The following is a 21,914-nucleotide window of genomic DNA, read 5'->3' on the forward strand; positions in this document are numbered from 1 at the left end:
GAAAGCGTTTGCCTCTGACTTGGCCAGAGACTATCCACCCAAGCATTGTTTCAGCTATGGTTGGCATGTTTTTACCTAATAGTATTCGATTGTTTGACAAAACCTGCCAAAACAGGTCTGCGCCCAGCAACATCTGCACCTCAGACGGAGTGTTGAATTGAGGGTCCGCGAGGTGGATGTGAGGGGGAATATTGAAATGATCTATGTTGATGAAATTAGAAGGAGTTAATTGTGTTATTTGCGGCACAACAAAGCAATTTACATTTGCTGTGTAACCGCTGTTTGTGAGGGACGAAATATTTACGTCGCATCTCTTAGTAATTTTGGAACATTGACTATTTAATCCTTGAACGGATATTGAAGTTGAATAGCATGGAATGTTGAGTTGTCTTTGTAAGTTTTCTGTGATGAAATTAGACGTGCTGCCATTATCTAAAAGGGCACGAATTTTGTGTAAATTGCCAAATTTATCTGTGATATGAATTTGGACTGTGGATAATAAAACCTGACCTGAATGCATTGTTGAAAGTGTAATATTATTTGTGTCTAATTGATTGTTTTGTGAAAATGATTCGGTCTCCCTTTGTTTTTGCATTGCAGGAAGTACTACACATTCTGTTTGTGAATGTGGCTGAGGGATTGTGGCCTGTTTGTTATCTATGTGTAACATAGTGTTGTGTCTACGCGAACACCTTTTACATGTCCCATATTTGCATCGTTTCTCATCATGCCCTGAACGCAAGCAATTTGTGCAAAGTTTTAATTGTTTAACCCTGTCTATACGTCTTTCAATTGGTAATAATTTGAATTTCATACAGTGATAAATTGAATGAGAACCTTTGCAAATAGGGCATGGAATTTGTGTTTGTTTTGTAGTGTCTTGATTCGCTATGAATGTTTTTGGCCTAACATGTGTGACGTCACTGTGTCGTCGTAACGGTTGTGAGTGTGAGTGTTTTTCGTCCATAGTTTCCAACAAGTCAGCCCGATTTTTTAAGAAATTGTTAAAATCAGACAAAGTTGGTAACTCTTTTATTGTATTACGATGAACTTCCCAATCGCGTACTGTTGCTGGGTCTAACTTGTTAGATACAATGTGTATGACTAGAATGTCCCAATGGTCTGTAGGTACCTTTAATGTTTTTAGGGATCGTAGATTCTTGTTTACGATATCTATGATGTTACGTAAGGCCCTTGCAGATTCTTTAGTAACAAAGTCAATGTTGAACAGAGCTTGAACATGATTATTAATTAAAATGCGATTGTTATTGTAACGGTCGCACAAGAGATCCCAAGCAACATTATAATTTTCTGATGAAAAATCTAAAGATTGAATAATAAGAGCAGCGTTATCCCTTAAAGATGCTCGTAAATAATGAAATTTGTGTATGTTTGGTATTGATGAGTTTGTGTGGATTAGTGATGTGTATGTTTCGTGAAATTCTAACCAGTCCTGATAGCGTCCAGTGAAAATAGGTAAGTTAATTGTTGGTAACTTAATGTTTGGTACAGCACTTGCCACCTCCGAGCCTGGCACCGACGCGAAGTCAGCCCCAGAAACAGGCCCGACCGTCGCGTGTCTGCTCAGCAGCTCCTGAGCCGCTGCGATGGCACCAAAGTAAGCTCGTTCGAAGGTCTCGCGTTCGGCAAACTCGTCACCTGGAATTTCGATTGCATTTTCTATTTGAGTTTGAATGCTATCGAACTCATCGTATAATGCTTGGATTTTCGCTAAGCGAATGTTTGTTTCGTGAATTTGTAAGGCATTTAAGTCTTTGCAAGCAAGAAGTGGTTCAAGATAAGATTTGAAAATAGTTAACTTTGATTTCTGAGATGCTCTAGTGCGTTTTAATGATTTTAAATCTTCCATTATGTAAATAATAAAGGCAACTGTGCAAATGAAGAAAGGTTAGAAGAGAATTTTACCAATGTTTCGCCAGCTAGTGAAGAAAAAAAAAATTATTTCCTTTATAAAAAAGGCGTGAAGAAAAAAACAAATAAAGAGAGAAGCCTTTGGAATGATACTTAAAATGAAAATGAAGTGAAAGAAGCGTGTAGAAGCTATGCGAAGCGTGCACGGCACGCGCCACGTGCTTGAGCCACCGCGAGCGCGGCTGTGACCTTTGGACTGCCGAGCGCCGGCAGCCACGCCAGCATGCGCGGGCTCGAGCGTTCCGCCACGCTCGGGACAATATAACTGTAATGTACACAAAATTCACCTGATTATAATGCAAAAACAACAATCTCGATTTGGTGCTTGGTAGAAATGGAAGCAAATCAAATGTTTAAGTGCCTCTGAAAGTTTGGAATGCAATATAATTTAGTAAATACGTAGGCACTATCTGTTTAGAATATTAAAGGAACGTTACTTTGTGCAAATATTATTACGATAAAATGTCAGAGGTAGGTAATTTACTTTAAAAATATTGAATTGATAATTGTTAGAATGATACTTGGACAGGTAAAATAATCACTGCACTGATTTAGAAAGTGAAAGTGAGGAGAGGAAATGCGCTTGTGATTGGAACGAACTCACGAATATGAACTGCAGGCCCCTTTTCAGGGTTTTGATGAAATAATCCGGTACTGGCGCCACGGATTGTCTTGAATAATCGCCACTGTAGACGTCACCGTTGTTGAAGTTTGAAATATTCCCGTTTCAAATTGCCACGGATCGCTGCCACGTTCGCTGTCTGCTACGCCCTTGAATTCACCTCGCCGCTGCGTGTTTTGCTCGTGCTCGCCAAGCGGAATTTTATTCCGCTCGACATTCGTAATCCGGCTCGAAGATGTATGGTGAGGTGACTAGGTCGCAGCAGAAGACAATGAAAAGCAGGAATCTTGAATATTGGATGTAATGCGGGTTTACAATGAAAGTAGGTATTTGATAGGTATAATAGACACAAAATCGAAAATGCAGGAACCAACCGATTAATCTGGAAATTATTGGGGGAGGCCTATATTCAGCAGTGGACGTCCTGTGGCTAAAATGATGATGGTGATGAATTTTACTTCAAAACAGTCACGAAGCACTCACGAGTACTCTAGTAGTTAAAGTTTAATATCAAAATAATGAGAAGACAAAAAACTGGTCATATTTCATCAAACACAGATCAAACTTAATAAAGTCTTATGATTATTCTCTTGATTACTTGTTTTGTTCTTTGGGCGAGAAGATTCAATTTCTCTGTTTTGCCCTTTGTTCTAATAATTTCGCTTTGCTTCACCTTTTCGTTCCCCTGATTAAAGTACGAGGCCCCCTAAGTGGACGCTTAGGGAATATAACGCTTCATTTAACGTACTAAATTGTGTGGAGGATGAGACAAATTTTTTTCTACTTGGGACTTTTATAAAGTAGAATGCATTGGCTAACTAAATGAATGAAAAACACTATTGATTGAAACTTCAAAAACAGGTTATTTAATTATAGTTGATCTTAGGTTTATTTCAATGCTTAATTTATTTAAGTAGGTACAACTTGGCCATTTACTATCTGGCATGACCCAAAACTGCCCAATCAATTAAAAACAAATGATCACATTCGACTTACTTTAACATGTTATTATCATAATCACAACCAATTGTTTTGTTTTACAAAATTTATTCTCATTAAAACTAAAGTCAATAGATTTAGAGCTTTTAACATCCCGAAAGTTCCGAAATATTACAAATGGCCGCAAATTTACACCGACCCAAAGTTTGTTGTGTGTACGGACGACAGCGCTTCAAAGTACCTAAACACATTGAATCTTATGTGCTTGTATTAGATGTGATTTTGCAACAAAAATATAAAGTCTGATGTGCTGGTCGACTAACCAAAATCAGATTGTCACTGTAGATAAAACTTGGTCAATTTTCTGATAACGTGATACATTTTACAATTCACCGAGAAATATGCTCAACGAAAACCATTTCTGTAGACAATGTTATAAAGTTAAATGTTCTAAAGCTTTGACTCGGTATTTAATCATGAATTTATCTCTTTCATCAGCCAGGTAGTATGTGTGGTGTGTTGACACAAATTACTGATAGTCCCTTAAACTCATCAGCTTTTAAATGCTTGTGCTACGAGTGGGTTCACCATAATAGTCCAGCGGCGGGATTCGAACCAGCGTTCCTCGGATCTTGATTCGGCCAGTCCGACACGAACACCATTGGGCTATTGACGTTTATTTTAGTATATTAATGATAAGTATTATATTCATCATCATAATCATCATCAACAACCCTTTACTGTCCACTGCTGGACTATGAGCCTCCTCCACTTTAGTGGACGGTTTTGCCATAATCTCCACGCTTGGCAGGCAGGATTGATGTTTTTCAGAGAGCGCTGCTGCTCGTTCTCTGTTTAATGTGTAGACCCTAAGCTAAGTATTAAATCTATATCTATCTACAGGGTGTTAGGTAAATGGGTATATGAGCCGACACTAGCCCATGTTAACATGGTCATATAAATGGTATGGTGAAGTCAGAAAATTGATATCTTCATTTTAATTATTTTAATTTTCATACAAGTCGGATTTTATAAAATTTATTTTGTATGAAAAAAAATAAAATAATAATTATGATATCAAAGGATAGTGCCAGGGTCTGGACCAAGTGTTGCCCAGAATCAACCTATAGTGCATTTTGTTCCTCAAGCCTATACTAATGTGTAAACTGAAGCGCACTGAATTCTATCCCTGGAGTTAAGAGAAAAAAAGAGTTTTGTTTTGAATTATTTACATACAAAATATCATCGATGTATACGTACTACGCATTAGATTTCGCGATTATGGCATTAAATAACACTCGCTATGTTGAACTTAACCATAATGCATCCGTACACGTTACTTTAGTGCGATTTAGACATTCTTTGTAAACGATCTAGCACTGTTTTAATTGTTTGGTAAGTTGAAAAAATTCATTATTTCCAAAATGAAGCAAGAAGTTTTAGTTTTCTATACTTGCAAAAAATCAATTTATTGGTGTATTACAATCGATTATTGAAGTTATTGTAAGCTAAAACTTCTTGCTCCATTTTGGAAATAATTATTTTTTGTCAAGTAACCAAACTACTGCAACAGCGCTTGATCGCTTATAAAGAATGTCGAAGTCGTACTAAAGTAAGGTGTACGGATGCAGTATGGTTAAGTTCAACGTAGCAAGTGTTATTGAATGCCACAATTGCGAAATCTTATGCGTAGTACGTATACATCGATGATATTTTTTATGTAAATAATTCAAAACAAAAATCTTTTTTTCTCCTAACTCCAGGGATAGATTTCAGTGCGCTTCGGTTTACAAATTAGTATTGGCCTGAGGAACAAAATGCACTATCGTTTCATTCTGGGCAGCACTTGGTCCAACTTCCATACATGGATTAGCACTGTCCTTTCTGACTTCACCATACCATTTATATGACCATGTTAACATGGGCTAGTGTCGGCTCATATACCCATTTACCTAACACCCTGTATATAAATAAAAATAAATTGATGTTCGTTAGTCTGATTAAAACTCGAGATCGGCTGGGCCGATTGAGCTGATTTTGGTCTTAAAATGTTCGTCGTAGTCCAGGGTAGGTCTAAACGGTGAGCAAATACGCGCGCGATATTGTTTTTCTGTGACAGACAAAATTCCACGCGGGCGAAGCCGCGGGCGGAAAGCTAGTTAGTAATAACTATGTTTCAAAAACAAGTAATAATCATAAAATCTAATCTACAGGGTGGAGTTGGAAGCGTGGCTGGACAAGGCGACGTACTCGCACGGGGAATCGATCGGCGTTAGCGTGGTGGTGGCCAACAACTCGTCCAAAACGGTGCGGCGCATTAAGGTCAGTACATTGGGTACATTACTGCCTAAGGCTGAGTTGCACCACCTACCTTTGACGGTAACTATGACGATAACCGGTGCTTTTTGTATGGAGTTTCACAGATTTTTGACGTTTGTCAAAGTTAAATTAAGATGGTGCAACCCACCCTAAGTATACAGGGTGTTTGGCGAAAGGTTAGAAAAACTTCGTGGGTGTATAGGTAAGGTCATTTCCGCCTGTCTAACCTTCTGTCAAACACCCTGTATAGTTTATTTTATAATTTTTGTAATATTTGGGTGTAACAAGAAAGAAAACAAGATCACTCCAAAAAATAAAAGTAGAATTTAAAATAGGGCATAAATTGAATTTATGGTTTTTCACATTTCTTTTCAGCAAAAATCTTCATTTTCCAGTCTTCCAAGCTTTTGTAGTAACAAACTCTATCTACTTAGTTACATTTCATCAGTTTCATGTTTTTTATAGAGTGGAATCGATTTCATAATTCGGACGAAGCACACTAATTATTACTTATCTAATGAAATTCCTCACGATCTAAAATAATGTGTTTCTCAAGTTCTGCTAACTAAATTATCGTACCAGAGAGTCACTGCTAATTTCCTGTACACTCTTGATCTAAACAATATACAAAATAGGCCGTTTCTAAATTGAGATTTCCAGCTTAAGCTTGCTCATCGTCTACTCAAGGATGAAAAATTATGAACTTTTCATTTTTGAACGCTCAAAACAAAATCTCAATTCTGAAACCAGAGGGCGTAGTGTGAGTTTACGTCAAACGCATTGTCGACTGCGTAAAAAAGTGATATAATGTATGACGGATTGTACAGCGCCTCTAGCGGAAACTTTCAAGGACTACAATCTTCATATATTTTTAATGCGCTCTCTAGTGACGACGTTTGATGTGAACTCACACTAAGCCCTCAGACCACTCAATCTAACGCCCGTATTGACAAACATTACTATGAGATCTCACAGTGCACGTGGACACACAGGGTGACACACGAACCAATCACAAAGCTCTATTCAACGCTGTGCGTTCAATTTGCTGCTTCACTTAAGCAAGCATCGTTTGTGAATACGGGCGTAATACATACTCCTTACAGTGGCTAACTCGCTAATCGCTCTAATATCACACGAAATCAGATTATTGTCTGTCCCGACTCAAGCAAATGTGGCTGCTTTAAAGCTATTAGGGGCAAGATGAGATTATGGCAGCATCAATTAGGCTTGATAAGAGGCGATGGGAGCTGGAATGGACCGTGTAATTAATGAGCTATCTCCATTGGTTTATCTTGTTTGTTTGTCACCAATCATGATAGCAGTGATAATTGTAAACGATGTCTATTATGGTTTTGGAAATTATCTTTACATGCTCATAATCCTAGGTTACTAAAGCTGAGATGGATAGTAAGCACAAAAAAGTGAGGCACCGTCAATCTTAGCCAGTGAGGCCAGTTTTATTCCCATACATTCTGACAGTTGACAAAAGCAGCCACCACTGAAAATTCTACTAGGTACCTACTCAACGGATTTTTTTTCAGTTTTCAGCAATAGACAGACAAAGAGAGGAAGTTTTATGTGTTTAAATATGCATCACACTGGAAAATATTGTGTATCTAGGTAGGTACTACTTTGAATGGCAGAGAATGCCACCTGGCATTAAATCCGTCACTGTACAGTTTTATGTGCAAAAGTATAAATAAAATACATTGAACCACGTTAAGCTGAGACTCGTCGTTAGTTACAAAATTATCATTCATAGTCGATCCAAAAATTAACGGTTCGCAATTCAAATATTCCATCTTTGATTTTATATAGACCTCTCAATAATCTAATCAAAATATTAAATCAAAAATTACACTCCAACTTCTAATTACTCCGCCGTTGTAATAGACAAAATTAATGAATGAAGAATCTTCCAAAACAATAATATTTATTCCGAAATTCAACTTACGAAGACGATTTATGTTTCTAATCTCAGAAGTTTGTTCTAAGGTTACCTATTTTAATTGGGTAGCATTATTTGTTTGAGATTTAAAGGCAAAGTTTATAATAATGTTTCCCTTAGGTCTTGTTCTCGTAAATATGAATCCATATTAAAACTTAAAACTAAATCTACGCAGAAAAACTTTTCAAACTCCGAACTCCTTTTTACTTTTTAACGGCATCAAATCAGGTGTTTTTCATATTTTCTGTCAAAAGCACCAAAAAATAAAAGAAAAAGCAAAGCTGCTAGTGCTTCAAATCCACGTAACGCAACAATGCAAAAAATTTAACCTTGAAATATTTTTTGCACATTATTTTTTACAGCGTTGGACTAATAAAGCGATCGTCATAATGAAAAACAACACTGTCATCGCATTATGAACTTTAAGCAACAAGTGTTTAGGGACAAAGCTAATTACTTACCATCTGCGCGTGTATCATAACCATAACATAAAAAAATAGTCTAAGTAATACATTAAACTGTTAATTTCGTTGAGTACTTCACATTAATATTATTACTTTCATACATAATTTATCAGTTCTTCAAGACGAGGTAAGCGGTGGACACTCACATTATTGTATTAAATTCATAAGCATTATGGAAATTGTGAAAAATGCAGTATTTCAACATATTTTATGCATATTCTCATCTTCATATTCAGTGTTTGTATTTCATTTCAAATACATACATTACTTCTATACTTAAATTGTAGTAATGTAATTAGTTTCATGATGATGAAGACGACTAGGGATTCGCGCTAATTTTGATAAAAGGTTGAATAATAAGGACAAATTAAGTACCTACCTATATGAACATACCGGACCGGGCATTCACCTGAGGTCATGGACGTTCATAGTTCATTCATGGTATACTATGATATGTTGGTAATTTTACAGCACATGTACAGTGTACTTAACTATGAACAAAAATGGCTTTATCTAATGTTCAAAACATTGCTTGGTAAAAAAGGGGAAACTCAAAATAATTTTAAAAAAAACTCTGACCGCTTGCCTCGTCTTCGTCTTCGAAGAATAATCTAACTTCACCTTGCAAGTGTTTTCTTACATCTTCAGTCAACTGAAGAACCAAAAATGTGAATAAATAAAAGCTCAAGGAGAAAAGAAGAAAGTTATCGTAACCGTATCAACTCAAGGCGATCAGTATTCTTTGTATGAAACTCCATACTGCAACGCACACTTATCCGCACCATAACGTAAACGCTTTACCTCGCGGTTGACAGGACAGCGCGCGAAATGTGATACGGTGTTGATCCCTTTCCGAGTTGATAAGTCTATGACCTTAACTCGTAGAAGACTCGTACGTTTTAATCTTACAGTATTCTTCTTTCTTCTTTAGACACTAGTGGTCCAACACGTGGACGTGTGCATGTTCTCCAACGGCAAGTTCAAGAATGTGGTGGCGGTGGTCAAGTGCGGGGGAACCCCCGTGCTGCCTGGCCAGACCCTCACCGATACTTACACACTCACGCCGCATAGAGGTAAGACGCTTCTAGATTAATAAAGTAATAATAAATATCAAATTTTAAAAATATGTACCTATGTAGTTGTAGGTAGGTACATCACTTTTTCTAACATGAGAGCTGTAACAACTGAGGTTGATTCCCAGACGTAACACACGTAGCACAGAAGACTCTAAGAGTAGGCGCACACCGTTGATTTTTCGTCGGCCAATAGTTTAGTCGGGCTGTTGATCAGTATGGGCATGTATGGGAGTGCGCACACTACGCCGATTCGATTTGGCCAATTCTTCATACAATTTGAAATCGGGCACAACTATCGGCCAACTAAAAATCAACGGTGTGCGCCTACTCTTAACACTACTAGCGTGGTATGTCACTGTACGAGTAAGCTAAGCAGACACTTAGAGTAAAACCAAAGTTACACTTTCTATTTCGATTTAATCTTTCACTTATGTGTGCACATCACTTTAAAGAAGGTGCCAAAACAATAATACTAACCTTCTAAACATAAGACGTTTACGTATCAAAGATTGTTGGGAAATCTGTTTATTAACAAAATCTCAAAAATGAATTTGTTCCCAGGAGTGACTAAAAACTGGATTGCCTTAGAAGACTCCTACTCAAAATCTGGCGCGAGTCTAGCTTCCACTGTTGTCTGCAACAACAGTCCCGAAGACCGCAACGTGTTCGCGATCTACGTGTCTTACTACGTCAAAGTCAAACTGACACTCAGTGCTATGGGCGGCGAAGTGTCTCTCAAACTGCCCTTCACGCTCACTCACTCCTGCATCAACGAAGCGCCTACTGACAGCGTCATCGAAGAGTCAACCCCAAAGATGATTTTAGAAGGAAAAGAAAACAGCGAAGAGGAAGACAGCAAAGGAGAGACAGAAAAAGACAAGCAAAACAACAACGGCGACAAAGAAACAGCATTCGGTGACGATGCAGAAGTCAAATCGCCCGAAGACCATAGATGCGTGGCTGATGTTCTGGTCAATATAGAAAACAAGATGGAAAGGCCCAAAAAATTCGAAGGCACCGAAGTGCGAGCCGCCAAGCCCAGTGAAGCTGAATTGGACCTTATCGTGAAGTATCAAGGTTCAGATACGTGATCCGACGAGGAAGGGAACGTGGGAGATGGCGGCCAAAAGACTGATGTACCAAAGACGCCAGTTGTAGAGATAGATAAAACTGTGGTCCAAAGCCCCAAGATTGGTTTTGCTGAGAATTTAAAGAGAGCTGTTTGTTGTATAGACAGAAGACGGCAGTCGTAGTTTTGTATGAAACGTAAGTAGATATTTTAAATATTTAACAGTTTTGTAATAAGCACGACGTAGGTAGAATACGTTTTATAGATTTTTATCACTATTTTCACCAAGCAATACCAGTATTTATTTATATTCCAAATGCCCGAGGCTTTCGTACAGGTCCAAATAATAAATAAATCCAACTACAAAATTCAGATATTTTTGATAATATTACTGTAATTCAAATAACCTAAATAAACAGTAGCTGCAATAAAAAATCTAGATCAAAAACTAGCCACTCCATTTATTTTCAATGTTTGATCAAATCACACTGAATACAGTAAGCTTCTATATGAATTATGTGAGTTAGTAAACGAAGTCGAAGTCAGTAATAGTTGCATGAAATTTTGAAACAAACTAGAATAACATTACTGTAAAAATATATTTTCTTTCGTTTGTGATTTTTAGGTCTTACTAGAATCATACTGGATATTGTTTTCATACTAAACAAAAAGATTCTCCGCGAGAAAAACACAAGTGGCTCTCGGCGCATAATGAGAAACCTTCAGTTTGTTTGAGGTTCAGGTTTGAAAAAAAATTTTCAGTTATTTTCTGCAATGCTAATGCTATTATTCATTCAAAATACTAACTTATTATTGTGAAATGAAATTAAATGATCTGTTATTTTAACGATGCTAAAATTTTCAGTCTTAATTTTTTTACATTGGAATATTTTTGCCGCAATGAAATAATATGATAAATATTACTTCGCCGTCAACCTGGCTACAAAATCAGTGGTTACTACGAGTATGTTACTGGTTCAAATCTTGGAAGAGTCAAAATTCGTAAAGTATTAAATATTAACAGCAATTTTATATATGTGAATGATAAATTGATAACATATTAGACAAAAAAGATTTTATATTATAGTTAAAATTAGCAATCGTGATATGAATTATTGACGGTTCAGGTATGTAAAGAAGTATAAATTTGGTAAATTATCTAGCGTTTTTATCAATATCTTTGTACATAAATATAATTATGTAATTTAGTCAATACAAAATTGTCTGAAGAACGAATTGCGACTAGTCAAGTAGTGTAAGTGATTGCCACGTGTAAAATTACTTTTGCATTTACTAAGCAATTGTATTTGATGATACAATTAGGCGAGTTTGGCAGTTGACACCAACAATTTTAAAAACGAATCATTACCTTATTCCAACTCCAATACTTATCAATTAACAGAGGGCTGAGTGTACTGTGAGCTTACATCAAACGCGCTCACTAGTGAGCGCACGGATTGCACAGCGCCACTACGCTACGGGAACGTTCAAGAACTAAAATTTTCATACATTTTTTTCACGCGCTCGCTAGTGAGGACGTTTGATATAAACTCACACTCATCCCTCCGTAATAGTAGACTTTTACTTTAACAAATATCTAGTATATTAAAAGGCAGCAAGAAAACGACCTTACCTTTACGGAGTCTATGGGCAATCATATTTTGATGATAACATATTAAAAGTGGGGTCTTATTTTTTAGTGGTGATGTCAACTGCTAAGTTCCAAAGTAAACGTTTGAACAATTTGTAAGTAAGATTTTGTGCGATGGTGTACTTTAGAGATTCTATGTATCATACATGCGATTGATACCTACATTTAAAATGACGCTAACTAAATCAATATGACTGACATTCTAAGAAAAGCAGGCAAGACATTTTTTGTCGCAAAATATAAAATAATCGACACGTACGGCGTACTTATCTTTTGTCATAACAGGGATATGTGACTTGGGCGAGCAGCAAGAGAGAATGAACGCCTCAAATACACGCGTACTTATTCGCTATTTATTGAACGTGAAATGTACCGCACGTGAAAGCTTATATGTATATCAAAACGAAGCTTTATCAAACAGTTACAGAACGCGTTCTTAGCGTGCGTCAAAGTGTTAAAACGCTGCGTTTTAACGTCGTGCTATAAACACTAACTCAGTCAGTGGAGGTATGGGAGCGGCACGAGAGGGGCGAAATTGTCATAATATGACGTGACAGAGCAAACAACAGTGGGTCTAGACAAAGTGCAAATTTATTATATTCGCAAACCAGTCGAAAAGTGGTCGAAAAGCCCCTTTTTTGTATGGAGTTTTGACGGATTCGATTTTCGATTCGATCAAAAAGTGCGTTTTGTCTAGGGGGGCTGAAGCACATTTGAAGTCTCGCTGACGTTTGACGTCCCAAAAACATCCTCCCGTACCGCTCCCATACCTCAAGCTTTGACCACGACTGGCTTAGACGCTAGCTGTGTAATTTTGGCTTCATCATCATCATTTCAGCCATAGGACGTCCACTGCTGAACATAGGCCTCCCCCAATTTGAATGCTTTCCATGTTCATCGATTGGTAGCGGCCTGCGTCCAGCGCTTCCCTGCTACCTTTATGATGTCGTCGGTCACTTCACTTCAATTTTGGTTTGATCTTTAAAAAAAATGCGTATCTAAAGTAGCCCTTAGTGATGAATCTCTAAGGTACACCACTCGCTTGTGTCTTAAGATACGGCCTTTGCCAAATAAAGCCTGAATGGATATTACGCTTATTAAAATCTAAAGTGTTAGGTTCGTAGGTAGACAAGTTTGTACTAGCATGTGCAATTATCGTAATGTTTTATAACGTAGTTTTGTTTCACCGTAAATGTATTAGATTTTAATATAATATAGGGAAGTAATTCGCCATGATGGATTGTCTTGTTACTTTTTAATCCAATAGCACTTCTGGTTTTATCAAACAGATTCGGTATATTTTAAAGTTATTATTAAGATAAGTAATACATTTTATTGTCAATCGAAATTCACCGGATTTCAATTATCAAAATATTATCTAACACTTAAAAATACTACGATTTCAGTGTCTGTATATAATGTAAATAAAGCTCAAAATTGTTTATGGATTGATTTATCTTGATTGTATATTTTTCCCCTTTCCTAAACTATCCCGACTTTTGAATTTGGTCCTAAGAACTATGAATATTAATATCATTCCAGAAAATAGTAAGTATTTATGTAAACATTCTTTTGTTTAGACTTAGATTTATCTAGTCTATAGGTATTTTGTTTCAGACTCAATTGGTTTCAGATTTCAAAATTTGGCCTTTAGGAATACTGGGAATAATCCCGTATTTATTTATTTTCAATCCTAGACTAGGTAAAGCTCATACATATTAAAACAGTTTTTCTATTAGGTCAACAAAAGCGTACCTAAAGAAAAACCTGACCAGTCATTGAATTTCGCCATTCTATTGAGCCTTTGTAAAGCTTCTTGAGAGTAGCTTTCGTTCAGCTGCCATAGGCTGAAATGATAATAACAATATTTTACTTTAGTATTAACAATTAACAAACAATTCGCCCCGTAAAAGTACAAATATAGGTAAGTAATTACATTCAAACTTGTACCCCTACCACAGAATAAGTACATATACTTCATCTACCTTATACAACACAAAATCTAAAGTACTACTAACTGGTAAGTAACATGAAAGTCTGTCTGAGACAACAACTAACTGCAGGATCTCAAGATGAGCTAACTATGGCAAGTATAGTGCGGGCTTAAAGCAAGTGCTGCTTGCAACAAATTGGAAAGTGCAGATTAGCGTCACTGATCTCCAAAAGTTAAAATAGCTGGATGTAGGGCCACCAAGCGTTGTGATTTTATCATTTATAAAGAGACTAAGTAATGCCTCTTTTTACCATCAATCCCTACTTTTTAAGTGACCCCTATGGTAACACAAAACATAAATTTTCTTTTCACTTAAAAATTAGGGATTGATGGTGAAAACGGGCATAAGGTGCTTGTAAAAAAGATATAGGTACCACGAGGCGGTTAAATGGCAGAGGCGCGGCACTTGGGAAAAAACCTAGTTGAAATAAGATAGACGTTTTCGAGAAATCAAGCGTTGCTATTTGCAAAAATGTTTAGGCCATCCTGTATAATAGATGCAGAACTTGGAGGTGTTTGTATCACAATGGATCGAAACCAATCGCAGTGTTACTAGGACCCTACTTAAGAAACAGTCGCTAAGCTGAAGTTTGAGCTAAGTCAAATAAAAAAGGCATTCGTAGGTCGAATATCTGAGCAGATAAGGCTGAGCCCCAAACTTTGAAGTTTCTCTTCAGTAAGGTATTGACCTTTATACTCCAACTTTTCAAAGTAGATTTAGTAGGTCGTCTCAGTCTGAGTAGTTTAATTCATTGTAACTAGGTCAAACATTGTTTGAAGTCCAGATTAATGTTATGACAAGTTATAAATGATTTTACAGGAAAATCAATAGAAATCTAACATGTTTTTCAAATGTAAAAAGTAATGATTATCTTTTACTTATTATATTCTTACTCCATTTTTAAAACTACCTTAAATTCGAAGGTACTTGTCAATTCTCCTGTTTTTTTTTCCCAAAATAGATTAGTGAAAGAGAAACAAAAAATATTTTTTGATTAATTTCGTTACGGGTCCAAAGACAGTTTAACTTTCCTCCGAGACTTGACCTTCACTGGTTGGGTTTTCATTGGCAGTCAAACTGTAGATCCTGGCTACACACGAGTTGCAGCGGTGGGAACGAGAAGTTGGAGTCGTCCCGTAAACGGAACTCAATCCCAAATATCAATTAGGCATGGCTACCCCACTTAGCTTAAAGAACAAAGTTGGGCCAACTCCTCCAGAGTTTACCGGCGAAGTTACCCGGTCCCACAGCTGAGATATTTTCGGTACCTGAGTGAATTGTTGTGCAACTTCTTATTTATGTTATTTTACTTCGCTTTTGATAGATGAAATTTCTAGAGTTGGGTAAATCCGTCCAATATTTGCACCAAATATTTGAAATATGTTGGATGCTGCAGCTGTTGGATGCAAAATTTGAATTCTGAGAGTCAGTAAAGAATTTATGCTTTAAGGCCGTGGTCACAAAGTTAGTATGAATAAGAGATGGCCGATGCAAAGAACTATGTAGGTACCTACACATTTTTGTATTTTAAAATGGTTGGAAGTTTCATTTAAATTGAAATCAAACAAACCACTGAAACAGTTTTTACTGAAACAAAACGACTGTTTTATTTGACAATTGAAATGGAAACTAAACAAAAAACAAAGTCGGCTCTAGCTAACATAACACTAAATATTTTGCAATGGAGCGTTTGAAATGAACGCGTTTCAAATTGAATTGTCAAAAACAAACAAATTCATCGTAAAAATATCAAACGCATTTTTTTGTATCATTCAATTTTGTTTAAGTTATGCGTATGTACGAGAAAATATACTAGGTAGGTAATTCAGATCAACTGCCGGAATTTAATTGATCAAATAAACCTTAAAAGAAAGTCAAAGACAGTTGAAAGTTTCAGATCCAGGAGAAACAGAGAAAACTTTTGTGGTTAACCGTAATCTCTTCCGGATACAAAGCTTTTAAGCTTTTTGTGGTACCGCAATCTCAGTTGCCGTTGCAACCAAAATAGAAAGTTCCAAGTCGAAACTTTGAGCTTTGAACTTCTTTTTCTTTTTTTGCAATCAGTTAAAAAATAAACGCTTACGTGCGAATTTATTTAATTTACTTTACAATCTCTTTGACCAATCGACTAAATCTAAAGCTTACTCAATTGCCATTTAAAAAAAGGAATTTTGGAGTAGTTCTTCCTGAAAAAACAGTTAGTTAAAAAGAATTGATTGTGTAAAGCTTACTTGAAACGTCTTCAAATAACAAAGACATGAGACGAGTGCAGGTTGCACTCGTCTCATGTCTTTGTTATTCTTTGAAACTGTAAGCCCTACTTCACACAGAGACGAAGGTGCATACGAACAATTGACATAGATTCATGGAATCTGTTTCTAAATATTCTTGCATGCATGTGCTATGCACAATCGTTATCATTTTAGAAGGACAATATCGAACACCTCCTATTTCGTTGCGGATCCAATGACAGTTTAATTTTCCCCCGGGACTAACTTGACCTTCACTGGTGAGGTTTTTATTGGCGGTCAAGCTGTAGATCCTGGCTACACAGGAGTTGCAGCGGTGGGAACGAGAGATGGGAATAGTCCCGTAAGCACAATATCCTGTAAGAGTACCATAATTAGATAGTCGTATCTCCTGACTGGCAAAGATCATAATCTCTTTTAAATGATTCTTTTTGATACTGAAAAGGGAAATTCGAGCACAATCATTTTATTCCGATTACTGATTGAACATTTTTGAATTCTGTTAATCTTTAAGGCCGGCCTAAACATTTCACGCGTTAACCATCAATCAGACCCGTCAGCCATTTTGTGGGACTAACACGAACCGGGGAAAATTGAAATTGATGTTAATGACATGTAATTTGCACGCGGCTATTTCGCATCAGCATTTGGGTCGCACGATTTGAAACTCGTCAAATTAGTTACTGGATTGGAACGGACGAAGGAATATCAAGCTGAACAATGAAATTAATCAATCAAAATCCATGACGTCCTAGGTAGTTGTAATAATAGGGCATGGTGTTATTATTTGATTAATGGTATGGTATTTTGATTCTGTATAGTTTTCAAGGAAGTGGGTAAATTCTACTGGTTACGGGTAACTCAGCATCTTGAGTCTGTAATCTAACGTAGCTCCCGCGTCGACTCATAGAGTTAACTGAAAGTCAAATATAGTTTCAGTTAGTGGAAGTTAGGACGCAGGCCGCTACCAATCGATCAACATGGAAAGCATTGGGGGAGGCCTATGTTGAGTAGTGGACGTCCTATGGCTGAAATGATGATGTAGTGGAAGTTACAGATTAAAATAAAATAAAGTATAATTGTTGCTCCACAACCAACAATAACTCGAACTCTAAACGCATTATTTTCAAAAAGATACCTGATATCTGCAACTAAATACATAGGTTTAAGAATCTAGGAGAGAATGAGAGAAAAAAAACTTAAGTCTTAATAAACCCCAAAGGCAAACCGAAACGAAACAAAATACAAAACGAAAATCCGACTTTCCTACAGGTAACGGGTAAAATGTCTGCCGGAAAATAATAATTACAGCTTAATTATGATTTACGCTTTCCGGGGAGTGGAAATGGGGTTGGAAATATCCAACTATTCAAGGAAATGAATTAAAATGGAATGTAAAGTGCATTCTGCGAAATAATTTCGCTGAACAGATAAATTAAATAATTAAGTAAAGACTGAGTTTTCAGTCAAGAATGGAGACTGTCACCATTTAAGTATAACAAATGCCTAACTAATAGAAAACTAAGAGTTATGAGTGAGATCAGTCATTTTCGTTCATTTTTAGTTGAATTAAAAGAACCAACCCTGTTGATGTGTAGTGTCACAACACAGGAGTATAATATTCATGATTCTTCTATGGAGAAATAGCGCTTTGACAGCTCATGGAAAACAATAAGTTGATTGGTGGTGTCCTATCTCTATTACAAAATAAAAGCAAGATTGTTTCTAATGAAATCTATAAAAGCGAAAGATCACTGACTGACTGATTGACTTACTTACTCATCACGAAATCTCAGAAACTACAAGTGCTAGGAGTCTCAAATTTTGCATGGGGGTTTCCTTTTATAACGTAGGTGCTCACTAATCAAGTTTTTTAAAATTCAACCCCTAAGGGGGTAAAACGGGATCCACGCGTACAAAGTCGCGGTTGGCCCCTAGTGAGAAATATGCACATTGTTGTAGTACGTTCTCATACATTGTCAAGCGCAACTGTAGAAACACCTAGTCGTATATTTCCCAACAAATACGTAACTAATTAAGTTGTGAGCATAACTCGATTCCGTATAATTTTGTTTGCTTTGAAACTTGCCCACGTGAGCGGAACCAGCGATCAGGACACGTGACCCACACGACCGCGAAATTAGTTTTATTAATCTTATAGTTTTGCGACAACACGGAAAAGCATAGAAATAGTGATGGGACTAATCCCACTTTTTTCACATCACTAGAGCTGATTTTTTTTCCTCTAAAGCAAGGCTGGTTAACCCCAGGCACGCAAGAATTTTAAGTGGCCCGCGCAAGTATGGTTTGATCTTAACAATTGCGTTTTTATTGCGCTCGTCCTGAGAGTAACTGAAATAGGAAATGTAAGTGGCCCGTCGTTATCGACTGAATCCACCGTTTGGCCCGACTCTTCAAAAGCTTGAGCAGCATTGCTCTAAGGAAACCCACCCTGTTGATCCAGTGAAGTTTAAGTGGTCCCGGGGATAGCTTACTGTCTTAGAACCGGAATTTTTAATTCATATACATCTTGTATTGGCGTTTTAATTAACACAAATATGGGTAAAATGGGTAACATTGACGTTGAAGCGTGGGCAACGTGGGTTATATCGATGTTGTGTATGACATGTTACCGTAACGACTTGCGTCATCATTTGGCAATGACTGGTGAATGATTTTCTAAAACAAATTGCGTAAATAAAAGTATTGTTTTATAAGATAATACAAGGTGTCTACTACTGTCTACGCACAGACATTGCCCGCGGGCGGTTTGACCAGAGGGAGAAGCGAGCGGGCGGCGAACGTTCAGCGAACGAACGAGCAATGTTCGGTTCGTGAGCTGCACTCTTTTCAACGACTTTGCACTAAACGGTCTCCTTATCATTGTAAATTTATATCGAATAGATTCTAATTTTATACAGTCCACTCGTTATTATTTATCAACTTGCATTATACATAACTATCGAAGTAACACAAGGTAAATATTTAAAACATAAACCTTCAAACACTTCAAATATTTAGGGTATTCCCAGGGCATAAACAACCTATGTAGTTTTTAAGTACCTACCTAAAAACCCCAGCCTATCGTAACAAGGTATCCGGAGCGCCTAGACTAGACCTAGATTTTATCCATCTCAGTGTCCTAAACAAATATTATTTTAATGTACACTTGGTATACTGACAGTCACAAATTCACAAGAAACAGTAAGGCTGGGTTGCACCATATTACGTCAAAAATTTGTCAATCTCCATACAAAAAACACCGGTTAACGTTAAAGTAACGATCTTTTTTTTTTATTCACAACTCCTGTCACATAAAAAAGGTAGCTCTTGGCCTGTATCTCACCTGATGGTAAGTGACGATCAGGCCGAATGTGGAAGTGAGCTTTACCCGGAATCCTCAACCACGGAGGAACTGGCTTACGTCTAACTGCCGGAACACGACAATGCTGTTAACATTGCTGTTATGGCGACAGACTGAGGTAAGATGGTGGTAGCTAGCCAGGCGGACTTAGAACAAGCCCTTCCACCAACCAAACCGAAATGAAAAATCTGCCCCCACTGGGAATCGAACCCGGGACCTCTGCGTCTGAAGCAGGTGGTCTTACCACTAGACTAGACTAGTTAGGTGGCGCAACTCAGCCTTAGTTTCAATGTTACTGAGATTAAATTGTTCGCAAAATTGCCAGTTACATTTGGGGGAGTTATTTGTCAGCAAGTCGACTGCCATTTTTATTTGTAAATGTCCAATATTCGGTAACGCGTCGTTGTTTGCTGACGTTTTAATGAATGCTGTGTGTTCAAAAATAGCACTCAATAACATTCAAACATTTTGATGTAGGTACTGTTTATTTCAAAAGTGCTTACTTTTAATCATAAAACAAGGGTTTATTTATTTACTAGGAAAAATATGGGACAGAATTTTGGTACATTTAAAAAAAACTCCTATCAAGTGTTTTCAGGAAAAGCCTTGCTTTACTTTTACTTAGTTATTGTTAGTAAAAGGTATGCTTATTTCATTACCTAAACTATGACCTATGCTTGCATTTGCCTGTCTTTTTCCGCAAAGATTTGGTTAAAAAGTACCTACTTAGTCAAACTCTTTTTTTACCACAACGAGCTATGCTTCTGTTTCAGTTCGTTCGTTTTAGCCAAATGACTATTTTAGTAATAATATGATTAATATACCGTTTTGTTAAAAAAGAGTTGACTATGAAAAAACGTTATCCAATTTGTGTCATTTTATAAAAATAGCTCAGAGAATTTGTCCGAAATTATATCTCCGAAACTGTTCACCGCTGCATTGGAGGACGCTTTCAAGCTCCTGGAATGGAAAGGATTCGGCATAAACATTAATGGCGAGTACATCACTCACCTTCGGTTTGCCGACGATATTGTGGTCATGGCAGAATCGTTGGAAGATCTTGGCACAATGCTCGAAGACCTTAATCGAGTTTCCCAACAGGTAGGCCTGAGGATGAACATGGACAAAACGAAGCTTATGTCGAATATCCATGTTGCGCCCTACCCAGTTTCAGTTGGGAGCTCAATTCTCGAGATTGTCGACAAGTATGTCTACCTCGGACAAACGATCCAGCTAGGTAGGTCCAATTTCAAGAAGGAGGTCAATCGTCGAATCCAACTCGGCTGGGCAGCGTTCGGGAAACTACGTAACATCTTTTCGTCCAAAATACCCCAATGCCTGAAGACGAAAGTCTACAATCAATGTGTGTTACCAGTGATAACTTATGGCTCGGAAACGTGGCCTCTCACTATAGGCCTGATACAGAAGCTCAAAGTTGCACAGCGTGCTATGGAGAGGGCTATGCTTGGTGTTTCTTTGCGAGATCGAATCAGAAATGAGGAAATCCGTAAACGAACTAAAGTCGCTGACATAGCCCGACGGATTAGCAAGCTGAAGTGGCAATGGGCAGGGCACATAGTGCGCAGAACTGACGGCCGATGGGGCAGCAGGGTTCTGGAATGGAGGCCGCGTACCGGAAGGCGCAGCGTGGGACGTCCACCTACAAGGTGGACCGACGACATCGTAAAGGTAGCAGGGAAGCGCTGGATGCAGGCCGCTACCAATCGATCAATGTGGAAAGCATTAGGGGAGGCCTATGTTCAGCAGTGGACGTCCTATGGCTGACATGATGATGATGATGATGATGAGCTCAGAGAATTTGTCTAACAAAATTTAACGTACATTTCATATTTCTCAAGAAAGAGACCAATTGACTTATTTCAATTCTCAGCCAGAGGTCCTAAGGTCATTAAAAGACCGTAAAGTATGAATTGCAGTAAAACGGTTATGAAACCTTTCGTTTTAAAGGCAGCGCACGACTCCCGACTTAATTACTCCCATTTAGTGATGTGCTACTGTCGATATTATCATCGACAGTTGAATAAACTTTTTGGAACAAAAATCAGACATGACAATAATGAATTTGTAAAACTTTGTATGTAAACGTTATGTCAAAATATTATTTTAGTTTTCGTCATTTTTTTTTCATAATTAAGCGATAATATTAACACCTTTGCTGCGGCAGTAACTTTCTAATACTTTCCATTCCTTCGGTACAAGGTCGGTAAACCTGGTATTAAAACTTACATTGTGGCGGCACAAGGCTTAAAGACCTTGTAATATTTAA

The 21,914-nt window shown here is 37.4% G+C and overlaps 1 protein-coding gene across 1 annotated transcript in view; it reads left to right on the forward strand.

Moving 5' to 3' along the window:
• LOC135079845 (arrestin homolog) overlaps positions 1–11,777 on the forward strand; it is an 83,915-nt gene extending 72,138 nt beyond the window's left edge. Inside the window, exons 9-11 of the mRNA XM_063974462.1 lie at positions 5,707–5,815; positions 9,156–9,297; positions 9,862–11,777. Coding sequence (XP_063830532.1) covers positions 5,707–5,815; positions 9,156–9,297; positions 9,862–10,391 — 781 coding nt within the window. The 3' untranslated portion in view covers positions 10,392–11,777. The remainder of the gene's footprint in view (positions 1–5,706; positions 5,816–9,155; positions 9,298–9,861) is intronic.
• The last annotated feature ends 10,137 nt before the right edge of the window (positions 11,778–21,914 follow it).

This window comes from Ostrinia nubilalis, chromosome 2 (assembly GCF_963855985.1).
Source record: "Ostrinia nubilalis chromosome 2, ilOstNubi1.1, whole genome shotgun sequence".
Lineage (NCBI taxonomy): Eukaryota > Metazoa > Arthropoda > Insecta > Lepidoptera > Crambidae > Ostrinia > Ostrinia nubilalis.